This window comes from Chiloscyllium plagiosum, chromosome 20, assembly GCF_004010195.1.
Source record: "Chiloscyllium plagiosum isolate BGI_BamShark_2017 chromosome 20, ASM401019v2, whole genome shotgun sequence".
In the NCBI taxonomy this organism is placed as follows: domain Eukaryota; kingdom Metazoa; phylum Chordata; class Chondrichthyes; order Orectolobiformes; family Hemiscylliidae; genus Chiloscyllium; species Chiloscyllium plagiosum.
This window is the reverse complement of record NC_057729.1, coordinates 55,151,439-55,164,182: the sequence shown is the minus strand read 5'-3', so window position 1 is coordinate 55,164,182 and position 12,744 is coordinate 55,151,439. Positions and strand designations below refer to the sequence as shown.

The following is a 12,744-nucleotide window of genomic DNA, read 5'->3' as shown; positions in this document are numbered from 1 at the left end:
GATCAGGGTGCAAGAATAGAGAACTCTTGATCCAGCGATAGAGCTTTGACAGCACCAGCCCTGGGGAGATGGGGAAGGATGGTGGTGACTCTGTTTAATATTGCCATATTAAACAGAGAGTGAAAAGCAGGGCTTGGAAGAGGAATGTGTGACCAATGAGGGGAGATGGGGAAGGATGGTGGTGACTCCCAGCTAAAACGTGAAGAGTTAAAGGGAGGATAAACTTGCACCCAGGTAGGCAGCCAAGATTCTCGAGATGACAATGAGGGGCTGAGTAAACTGTGCGGAGCTCTCCACATGTTGAAGAATTACAGGAGATTTCTTGGGTGAAGATGATTAGAAAGTATTTGACTCAGAGGTTGATCCTGCTGATTCTCAAAACATGGGCTTACGGGAAATGGGAGCGGGGGGGGGGGGAGGGGGGTGGAATCTCAGGATAAAGGACTGATCAATGTGAGGAATCTTTAGCCACTGAGGACTGGCGATGCTCTGTCATTGAGTAGGTTTAAGGCTGGGGCAGTAGGATCATTGGTCTCCCAAGGAATGAAGAGTCATTGGGCAGGGCCAAGAAGTGGGATTCAGCCAAAGATTGGCTGCGACCGTATTGAACAGGGATCTGGGGAGTGGCGGTGCTCCCCATCACAGTCTAGTGTCCTCTGCCATGAGATGCAAATGCCCAGGCAGCAGAGACATTGAGAAAGCTGCCATCAATTTGCTGCTAAACACCAAACCAGTTCACTCCTACCCCTCCTGGAAGGAAATATGCCCCACTTACCCAATCCACACTGAGATATGACTCCAGTCCAATATCAACACCAACATCATCTTCTAACTGGCATCAAATAGCCTTTCCAACAATGATCACAACCCAAAAATGAAGTTTAAAAAGCACACAGTGCATCATCAATGTGATTGACTGATTAACAGGAAACAATGTTGTGCCAGCTTTCACACAGTGGATATTCTCGAGCACAAGGCCCAATTGCATCAGTTTGTGTCAGGTACTGTGGACAGTAATGGTACACCATCTCCATCTGGTGGTCATAAACAGTCTTACATATCATCAGAGCAAATGGCCTTTCTCAATCCCAATGTGGAGATATATTACATAGTCTCCAATTTCATGGTCACTGTGTCTCTGCGTATCAGGGAGACTGGCAGGAGATTGGCACTGGGTGATATAACCCTTGCAGTTACAATGGGCTGAATGGACTCCTTCTGCAACAATTTAGTGATTCTGTGATATTTCCGATTGATCGCTGGTATTAGGTTTGGAGTCCTGCATCTAAACTTTTGGTGTCATACTGAGAAAATGGTGCACTGTTGGAGATGGGGTACATTGAATGGTCTGTCCAGATGGGGTTTCCCCGTCTGCCCGTTCATTTTTCCTTCGGTGGTTTTATGCCAACATCCAAGAGTTCACTTTTAAGACAGACTGGTCGAGGAGAAGATAACACCAAGAACTATCTTAATGTTACAAAGAAATCCAAAACCTATGATACCATTATAAAGATGTTGATTACAATGCCATTGAGCAGACTCAAAGAGTTGATTGGCCAACTCCTACTCCCATTTTCTATTACTTACTATGGTGAAACAGTACAATACATGGTTATCAGAGATCCAACAGGCTCTGCTATTTATACCCAGTGAGCAGCAGCTCCTAGGGTCAGAGATCTGCAGCACAGTGAAAGGCCCTTCAACCCATCATGCCTGCACCAGTCAGAAACAAGCACACAATTATTCTAATCCCATTTTGCAGCACGTGGCCCACAGCCTTGACAATGCAAGTGTACACCTAAATATTTCCTCAATGTGATGACGGTTTCTGCCTCTCCCACCCTTACAGTCCCAGATTCCCAGCACACACTGGGTGAAAAAACAAATTCCTCACATCACCCCCTCCTTACTTAAATCTACACCTCCTCGTCATCGATCCCACCATCAATGGAACAATGTTGAGACATTTGGAATTTTTTTTTTCTCCTTTAGTCTCACCGAGTGAACACATAAACCAGCTTACTTCTGGTCTCAAAGAACAACTGACAACCGTCTGGGACACCAGAACAAGTGTAGAGACCAAACCTTGGTATTTTTCTGTATTTTGACTGTGGTCTGACATACGGACAGGGCTAGTTTAAAAATCAAGGATTGCGGCATGTTTTAAAACGTTACTCTGCTCTTGTAAGTGTTGTTTACACAGTTGTTGTTGCAAGCAGTGGGAAAAGACAAGTTTCAAGCCAGCAGGTGCCAGGGGACTGTGTACAAGTGGAGATACAGCCAGCAACAAGGCAGCTGATTGGTCTGTGGATTAGTGACCAGTCATTGATGACAAAGGACTTCTGCCTGCCAACAGCTATATGATTGGCTCGGAGTTAGCCGAACAGCTCAGGAATGATTGAAAAAGGACCTCGGGGTAACATTTTCATGCAGAGGGTGGGGCATGTATGGAAACGAGCTGCCAGAGGAAGTGACGGCAGCTGGTACAATTACAACGTTTAAAAGACATCTGGGTGGGCATATGAATAGGAAGTTTAGAGGGATATGGGTCAAATGCTGGTAAATGGGGCTAGGTTTATTTAGGATATCTGGTCGGCATGGACAAGTTGGACCGAAGGGTCTGTTTTCATGCTGCACAACTCAATGACCGAATATGTGCAGTTAATATGTAGACATAAGGGTCTGTTTCCATGCTGTACATCTCTATGACTCGGAATCATAGGAAGAGCATTAGAAGTGAACAGTTCTTTTTCAGACTGGAGGAATGGATGTAAAGGATTTCTTCAGGGGTCCATTGTAGAATGACTACTTTTCTTTAGATATTAATGTTAAAAATCACACAACACCAGGTTCTAGTCCAACAGGTTTATTTGGAAGTACAGGCTTTTGGAGCGCTGTTCCCTGATGGAGTGGCGCTCCAAAAGCAAGCGCTTCCAAATAAATCTGTCGGACTAGAACCTGGTGTTGTGTGATTTTTAAACTTGCCCACCCCATTCCAACACCAGAACCTCCACATCATTACCTATTAATGGTCAACACTTGGGTAATCAGCCCAATTTCAAAACTTGCATTAAGTCCAAAACTACTGTGAACTATGAGGTGGCCAGTGCCAGGTTTCAAGAGGACATGGGCTGGTGGAATGGGCAAGCACATGGTCGATTAAATTCAATAGGGAAATGGTGAACTGATACAACGTGATGTGAACAGACAAGAGGTAACATACAATAAAGGAAGCAATTCAAAGATGGTGAGACAGAGGCAAGGGGTGTAGACATATATAGTCAAAGATGGCAGTACAGGAGGAAAAAGCAACCCTGCACTTTACAAATAGTAGCTGGTTAGGTATCAGCTAAGAGAATTATGCACAATTCTAGAGCCTAAACTCTGGGAAAGTTGTGAAGGTATTGGAGAGAACATGGGAATGATTCATCAGAGGAGCTCCAGGGACGAGTGGAGAAGCCAAGATTATTCACCTTTCGGGGCAGATCTGAAACAGGTGTTTAAAATCAGAAGGGATCTGGAGGTACTGAGAAACAGTTCCAATTGGATCAAGTACCAGGAATACTGGAGGAAGGATCAGAGGCCACGTGGAAAAGTTCTTTTTTGTACTGAGTGAGTAGGATCTGGAATACTCTGCCCAAGAATGCAGTGGATACAGATTATCCAAGAGAGAAAAATTATACAGCTACAGCATAAAGGTAGTATTGTGAATCTTGTTCTTCCGAGAATTGGCACAATCTTTGTAGATTTTTACAGTACAGAATGAGGCTATTTGACCCATTGCATCTGTACCAGCTCCCTAAATAGTAACCCAGCTCAGCCCATTATCCAAGCCCTAACTTGGTAACTCTCTCAATTCATCCCAAATAGATCTCCTGTTCTCTTCTGAAGCCTCCCATGAAATCCACCTCCACCACTCTCCCAGGCATCACATTCCAAATCCTAACAACTCTGAGCACAGAAATGTCTCACCTCACACATGGCTCTCTTGCTGATATTGTTGACTACTCTTTGATCGGATATGGATATCGCTGGCAAGGCCAGTATTTATTTCCCATCCCTTATTGCCCTGGAAGTAGTAGTGGTCAGCTGTTTCCTTGAATGGCTGTAGTCCTTGGGAAGTAGGAATACTCAATGCTACAAGGGGAACATTTCAGGATTTTGACCTGGTGACACTGAAGAACACATTCCCAAATCAGGATGATGGACGGCTTGGAGGGCAACTTGCAAGTGGCTCTTCTAGATGGAAGCAATTGTGGGTTTGGAGTTTTGGTGAGTTCTTACAGTGCATCTTGTCAATGGTACACACTGGATGGGATGCCAATCAAGTCAGCCGCTTTGTTCTGGATGGTGTCCCTCCATGCAGGAAACATTCAATGACTCAGTGTAACTTGTTTGCTCCTGATTCCGGGTTCCACGTTTGCTCGTTATTTCAAATTTCTCCCTCTCCAGTACACAGTACCTCCCGGTCCCTGACATAAGGGATCAGACCCCCCATGGTGGAGTACGCATTACCAAAACATCACAGCTCAGTCCTATGCTGACACTCTAATTCAGCATCAGGTTGCTGGATGACCAATTGCAGGAACCCTGATCTTCTCCCTCACCAGCTCCTGAATTAGAACAGGCAGCAGCACAGACCAGGGCATGATCCAGAACTTCAGCAGAGTCACACACCACCATCAGAACAGTCTTTACACTTCACCTTCTACAATGATTCCTAGATCATTTCCAAATTAACAAACACTCGTCAGAGCCTCCTCAAAACGCCACTCCCTGGCAGTTCCACTATGTCACGATGGTTGCATTGTTATGAAACCCATGTTGTAGAAAAATCACGCATTAGAAACAGTGCTTAGAGTGTTGGTGATGTAATCGTGTTATAGCCAACACACGTTTTAAAAGTTCGCGCTTTAGAAAGTGTCCCCAATTTGTCAATCGTGTTACAGCGAATTCGCGATAACAAAATGTGTGTTTTAGCAGAATGACCTGTAATGTCAGCAAAGTTTTTATTAACTCTTCCTCAGACTTTTTCGACATTGCTGTCCAGATTATGGAAGTACCCAGACTCTCTCAAAGTTATACCATCCTGAAATCACAGAGGCCCTTTCCTGTTCAGAGGCACGTCTAATTTTTTGGGGGATTTTGGGGGTTAGTGTGTTGGCATTATGGGTAGTGAGATGAAAGAAAGGGTTTGGTCGATAACTGCTTTGTCAATCAGAGGCAAAAGATCATAACCTGTGGCAAGTCAAGGGGATGGGGAAACAGTTTAAAAGGCGATGTGGCAGGCAAGTCTTTTACACAGTGGGTGCTAGGTGTCTGAAACAGGCTGTTGGGGGAGCAGATACATTAGCAATATTGAAGAGGCATTTAGACAGACATATGAGAGACAGAGAATAAAGGGATATGGACTGTGGGATAAGTTCAGAACAGCATAATGGTCAGCATGGACATGGTGGGCCAAAGGGCCTGATCCTGCAATTTCTGTGCTATGTTCTAGGAAGAGCACGGTCTGAGTTAGACAGGGTCAGGACTGAAGGTACTCACTGAAAGCCCAGAAGTAGTTCACTACAAAGACTGAACCAGAAAAATAGCAAGAAGTTTCAAACAGGAAATCATTTTGAGATGAGTGTGACAAATTAAGACTGTCTAATGTAATCATCTTTAAAGCCAGCTTTTTATTTCTTCATTTTTCTGCCTTTATATTCTACAGCTTGGTTTATTGCTTTAAGATGGTGCTGCAGTGACAATACTACACAATACTTTTCACTGTACTCTGTAACAAAATGCATTTGATAATAAACAAAATCACACCAAATGCCAGGGTTGGAGGATTTGAGCTGCAGGGAGAGGCTGAACAGGCCAGGGCTGTTTCCCCTGGAGCGTCACAGGCTGAGGGGTGACCTTCTAGAGGTTTATAAAACCATGAGGGAAACGGATAGGATAAATAGACAAGGTCTTTTCCCTGGGGTGGGGGAGTCTAAAACTCAAGGGCATAGGTTTAAGATAGAGGGAAAAGGTTTAAAAGGGACCCAAGGAGCAACTTTTTAACGCAGAGGGTGGTACGTGTATGGAATGGGCTGCCAGAGGAAGTGGTGGAGGCTGGTACAATTACAACATTTAAAAGGCATCTGGATGGGTATATGAATAGGAAGGGTTTGGAGGGACATGGGTCAAGTGCTGGCAAACGGAACTAGATTAATTTAGGATTCTGGTTGGCATGGATGAGCACTGTACATCTCAAAAACTCAGAATATGCGCAGTTAATATGTAGACATATTTCTATTTCCTTAAATATAGAGAAGTTTGAAACTGAAAAATTTCAGGGGGTGGGGAAATATATCGATCAAGTGGTGTCTGATTTAACATCACAGTTAATGTGATACTGCATATGTTTACCTAATGGGCTTTCTATACATCGGGAAAGTGAATACATTGTTCTGGTATCAGAGGTAGTGTCCTAATATTGTAAAATGAACATGCAGAGAAAACAGACAAACTGTTTTTAAACTGATACAAATATCTACATCCACCCCAAAAATTAGCTTTTTGTTTTCAACCAGAGGATCCAGATTATCAAAGACAGAGAATTTATTTTATGGAGAGTTGTTGTTGGAATCTAAAATGCTTCCTTAGAAAGTGAAATGGAACAGCCCTGTTATCCAAACAGCAATTAGGTAAGCACTTGGGAGGGGGAGCTGAAACACAGCAGATCTTTTACATAGATAGGCTGAACATTGTCCTCCTGCCCTGTATCATCCTGCTGAATTCAAAACAGTAAATTAACATCCTTCCCATTTTAAGATTATTTATAATTCCTTTTGTTCAAGTCACCATAGCTCCAGTGGACCACAGGGATGCTCTCATTTGAAATGACAGGTGGTGGTTTAACCTGAGGGTCCCCATGCCTCAGACGATGGGAGAGGTTGAGGAGAGTCCTTTATGGTTATCTCAGCCGGTGTGAGAATTGAACCCACGCTGCTGGCATCACTGAATCACAAAGCAGCACTCCAGCCAACTAAACTAACTGATGGCATTAAACGGCACCTTTCACCTCCAACTGCTGCAAAAACAAACTAAACAAGTGCCCACAGAAACAGGATAAGGAGTAGGTTGTGCAGATCATCGAATCTGCTGTGCCATTTAATAGGTCACAGCTCACACCAGCAGCAGTTTTGAGACAGCAGAAATGGAGGCAGCTTTACAGACACTGGTTGAATCAAGCAATAATACAGATGTTTGAGACAATCTTGCCTTTCCCTTCTTGATAAGAGTTCATGATCTGTACTTGCATGTCTGCCATGAGATTTTATCTTAACCATTTCTTGGCGATATGCTGGGTTTAAGCTTCTGTAACCTTTCCAAATAGCTTACCAACATGAGCTCTTCTCTGTTGATCCTCTCATCCATCTCCAAAATTGTACATCACAATCCCGCAAAAACTCTGCTCTCATACTTGTCGTGTGACCTTTTGGAGTATTTTTTCTTTAACCTTTATTATATTACAACAACAACCACAGCCCACCATGGTAGGTAACAAAATCGGAATTCAATTTTAAAAAGCTGGAAATAAAAAGCGAACCTAATGGCGATTGTGCACCAATATTGACAATCATAAAAATCCCGCCTTGTTCACTAATGTCGTTCAGGGAAGGAAAGCGGCCATCTTTACCTGGTCTGGTTGACATGTGACAGAAACAGAGTCAACTCTTTACCATCCACACTAGGGTCAGGCAATAAATGCTGGCCTATGAACATTTTTTAAAGCAAGTTCAAAGGTACACTGAGTCATAAAACTCAGAAATCCTCAAGTTGTGAAAGGTGATACATAAATGCAAGATTTTGAAATATTGAATTGATTTCCCCCCTTCACTGGTGTTTAGGTTTTACACTAACCTATGAAATGCCACCTGCTGACATCAATGATGTTTTTGAGAGTCAGATCCAACTGACGGGCATTATAATTACACAGTGTTCACAATCATCGCTAACACAGTTTACAATTGGTGAGATTTGTAAATTAGAGATCTACCTGACAATGTGCAAAATTGCCCAAGGACCTGTAGTTTACAAAAAGCAGGACAAATTCAACCCAGCCAATTATCACCACCACTTTACTTCTGAATCAACAACAACAAAGTAATAGCAGCAGTCATCAAAAGTGCTATCAAGTGGCACTTACTCAGCAATAACCTGTTCACTGACTTAGGTTCTGGTCTCATTGTAGCCTTGGTTCCAAATACAGACAAAATATTAAAACTCCAACGAGGTGACATAAGAGCAACAGCCCCTGACATCAAGGCATTTGACATAGTTTCCTTCTTATTTATGATCTGTATCATTCATGTAGGCACTGTGGTATGGTGAATTATAAAACTTTTCATTGCATTTTTTTGTAAAAATACACAGGACAATAAATTGCTATTCTGTTCTATCAACAAGCCCTCGTTAAACTGGAGAAAGTGAGGACTGCAGGTGCTGGAGATCAGAGTTGAAAATGTGTTGCTGGAAAAGCGCAGCAGGTCAGGCAGCATCCGAGGAGCAGGAGAATCGACGTTTCGGGCATGAGCCCTTCTTCAGGAATCCTGAAGAAGGGCTCATGCCCGAAATGCCGATTCTCCTGCTCCTTGGATGCTGCCTGACCTGCTGCGCTTTTCCAGCAACACATTTTCAGCTCATTAAACTGGAGCCAAAGAGAATCAGATGAAACTTCACCACTGATTGGAGTTATACTTGGTACAAAGGAGATTATTTGTGATTATCGGAGATCAGTCACCTCACTCCAGGAGATTTCTGCAGAAGGACTCCCCGGTGGTGTCCTAGATCCAGCCAACTTCAACTGCTTTAATGACCTTTTCCCTGTGACTGTCTAATATTCAGTGCCATTTGGCAATAGCCAAGTTTAAGCTGACAATCAGAAAAGCAACAGCGGGAATTCACATTTCCAACAAAAAAGAATCTAACTATCTCCACTTAATATTCAACTGCATCATCAAATCCCCCATTATTGGTATCCTGGGAGTTAGCGCTGACTGGAATTTTAACTGGACCCACTATATAAATACTGTGGCTGCTCCAGAAGGCTGCAACTTCTACAGAATCTATTGCATCCCCAAAGCACAGCAGCGTGATAAAATACAGTTCCAACAACACTCAAAAAAGCTCTAGTATTAAAGACAAAGTAGGATACTAAATTGGCACCTCACCCACCATCTCAAACTCTCATGGCCTCCATAACTGAAGCACACTGGCAGCAGCATAGCATCTACAAGGTGCTTTGCAGCAATTCACCAAGACTCCTGTGAAAACAGCTGATGCACAAGAACTTCACTTGCTGCAAATTTCCTCCCAATCCACACACCATGCTGACTCAGAACCCCACTGCTGCTCTTTCACAGCGGCTGCAACACTGGGTGTACCTCCACCAAGACAGTCACCAGTGGCTCCAAAGGAAATGTGCCTGCACAACACCAGAAGGGGAATTAGGAACATGTTCCAGCCTTCACAGTGACACCCACTAAAAACAAAAAGACGCAGCAAGCCCCCATAAAGAGATAAAGATCAGACTGTGTCTTTTAAAAATAATGTTGGTTGAGAGACAAGGACACCAAGGAAAACTCCTCTGCGCATCTTGGAATTGGTTGGGGGGTGTTTTCTACCCTCTTAAGGGGGAAGATGGAGCCTTGGTGTAATGTGAGGAATCCTCGAGATGCAGCATTCCCGCAACAGCATACTGAAAATCTCAGTCTAGACTTTGTGCTCAAAGTTTGACTTGAACCCCACAATTTGTTAGCTCAGAGGCACATTAGGGGTGTTGCAAAGAGAGAGTTAAACATTGCACTGTCAGCTCCTTCTGTAGCACGTCATCGTACGGTTCAAGTCACACCAATTCAGACATCTCAGCTCCCAGCTTTCAAACTCCTGGCTAGACGCAAGTTGTTACATTAAAAGGAACTTTTATTTCTTTTTTTCTTAACATATTTACAGCAGGTTTAAGTAGGATTAGAATATTTTTGCAGAGGATTGAGAAGCCCCATTGTGCCAATGTCACACTGTGTGCAGTTTGTGTTTAGGAAGGGAATGCAGCATCGAGCAAAAAAGCAGCATTTAGACATATTTATAGATTTGTGTGTAAATTACATGGCGTAGAAAAGGAAGTGTTCTGAAATTGTACTCAATGAGGAGAATCATCGTGTCCCTTCACCAACACTCAGGATTTACAAAGAAAACAAAAAGCCACTTTGTTGCATTTCCTCCAAAAGAAAATCAAAAACCTAAATGTATTTTTTGGTAAAAAAAATTCACTTGAGGCACTGGTCAGGAATCAAACTCAGTAAATGACTGGTCTACACTTGATTAAAACACACTTTTAAACACTTCAATTTTGAGGGGAAGGGGAAGAAAAGAATTAATAAGTTTTAAGCCAAGAGTCCCCTGCAGATTGTTCTTGAAAGTTTTCTCTATGATCAAGAATTTTTTTTTAAAAGAGTGAATCAGAATGGAAGAGGAGGGAATCAAGTCAACTAACAAGTATTATTCAAACAGTTGCATCACCTCAATTATACAAACAGGTATGGACATGCTACGGCAATTCAGTCACTTGCAAGTATCAATCTGCACTGCATCCCTATTTCATAAATGTACAGTGGACTTTGTATAACAAAGGGCAGTGCAATGGGGCCGCTGACTCCACAGGGGGAGAGAAATAAGCGCCGTACCGGGAGTTGTGGGCTTGAAAGTTGTAACGATCAACACAAATGAAAATCCAAGAGAAGCTGGGACCAGAGACTACCGTTTTTCCCTTTCTGTTCCTCCTCCTCCTGTACAGTATGCTGTACTGTCATACTGCACACCTGCATCCCCCGTCCTCCTCCCACTCCCCAAAATGCACTCCAGGTGGTCATTCAGAAATTGACGGCGTTGACAACCTTCACCGCGTAACAAAACACCCACAACTGCGACATATAACAAAGTCCGTGCTTCACAAGGTGTCCGTCGCTCTCACATAGCAGCCCAGTTTTCCAGCTCCTGCATGTCAGAGTCTTCCTCTTCCTTCTTCTTTGCTGCTGAAACAGAAGAACAAACATAATATTGTGACAAGCTTGTCCAGTTACACACACACACACACACACACACAAAACACCCTCCTCAAAATCACACAAACACAGGGTCGATAACTGGAGGACACAGATTTGAAAAAGTCTTTGGTCAAAACAGCAATGTGGCTCAGTGGTTAGCTCTGCTACCTCACGGCATCTGTGTGGAGTTGGCACATTCTCCCAGTGTCTGCATGGGTTTGCTCCAGTTTCCTTCCACAGTCCAAAGATGTACAGGCTAAGTGAAGGGCCAGGCCAAATTGCCCATAGTGTCTAGGGATGTGTAGGTTAGGTGGATGAGCCATGGGAAATGCAGGGTTACAGAGACAGGATAGGAGGGTGGATCTGGGAGGAATGCTCTTCAGAGGGTCAGTGTGGACTCAATGGGACAAATGGCCTGCTTTCACACTGTAGGGTTTCTACAAATAGAGCCAGAGATGTGGAAATTTGTAATGATTTGGAATGCATTGCCTGAAACAGTGGTAAAAGCAGATTCAATACTAAGTTTTAAAAGGGAATTAGAAACATTTGTAAGGGAGAAAATGAGCTGGAAATGTGTTGCTGGAAAAGCGCAGCAGGTCAGGCAGCATCCAGGGAACAGGAGGATCGACGTTTCAGGCATAAGCCCTTCTTATGCCCAAAACGTCGATTCTCCTGTTCCCTGGATGCTGCCTGACCTGCTGCGCTTTTCCAGCAACACATTTCCAGCTCTGATCTCCAGCATCTGCAGACCTCACTTTTTCCCTAAGGGAGAAAATGATCAGGCAGAGAAGAGAGAGACCAATAGGATACTTCTCAAGAAGATACAAAAAAGAGCCAAGCAGCCTTCTTCTGTGCTTCAGATGTCAACCTTCTACTGTGCAGCATGAACAGTTGTGAATTTGAGGCCTAGATAACTCAATAAATATACACACTCAATGTACATAACATTTCCTCACACCCATTATTACGTTGCTGTGACACTGTTCATGGCTTTTGAAAGAAACAAGACTTACCGGATTGGTTTTAAAATGATTAGACGGGAGGATTTACTGCAGCACATTTACAGATCTTAAACAGATGCAAACGTAGCACCGCACCTTAAAGACAACAGGGGCAGTAAAAACAAAATGTAGGAATGCCCTGCCAGTAGCAGTGGTGGACTCTCCCTCTTTATAGGCATTTAAGCGGGCATTGGATAGGTATATGGAGGATGGTGGGCTAGTATAGGTTAGGTGGGCTTGGATCGGCGCAACATCGAGGGCCAAAGGGCCTGTACTGCGCTGTGTTCTTCTATGTTCTATGTTCTATGTTCTATGAATGCACATGGCAGCAATGTGGGGGCAGAAAAAGGTTAGTGAGACTCAGAATTTTAAGACCAAAAGGGTGAATCCACTGAAACGGTGTTGTACAGTAAAAGGTGACAATTGGTGATACTGCAAGTGCGTCCAAGAATAGAGATAGTGGGAGAATTCTCCCTGTCACACCAATCCATCAAACTGCTGTAATTGTTATTCACCATGCCAGGAATGGTATGTACATAACGTGTATCATGTAAACATCCCCCACTCCATGTTTTATGGAAAAACAATCCTGGTTTTAACCTGGAGAGTTTGCTGAGGTTGCCATCGCCCCCACACTCTGCCCACCATCATTCCCGTCATGGACC

The 12,744-nt window shown here is 43.5% G+C and overlaps 1 protein-coding gene across 2 annotated transcripts in view; it reads right to left on the bottom strand.

Moving 5' to 3' along the window:
• Window positions 1–9,939: 9,939 nt before the first annotated feature.
• The window catches only part of chmp4ba (charged multivesicular body protein 4Ba), a 60,101-nt gene continuing 57,296 nt past the window's right edge, over window positions 9,940–12,744 (bottom strand). The window contains exon 5 of one of the 2 annotated variants that reach the window (XM_043710869.1): window positions 9,940–11,066. In XM_043710869.1, the coding sequence (XP_043566804.1) occupies window positions 11,002–11,066 (65 nt within the window). In that variant the 3' untranslated portion in view covers window positions 9,940–11,001. The remainder of the gene's footprint in view (window positions 11,067–12,744) is intronic. The other variant, XM_043710871.1, reaches the window with a different exon arrangement.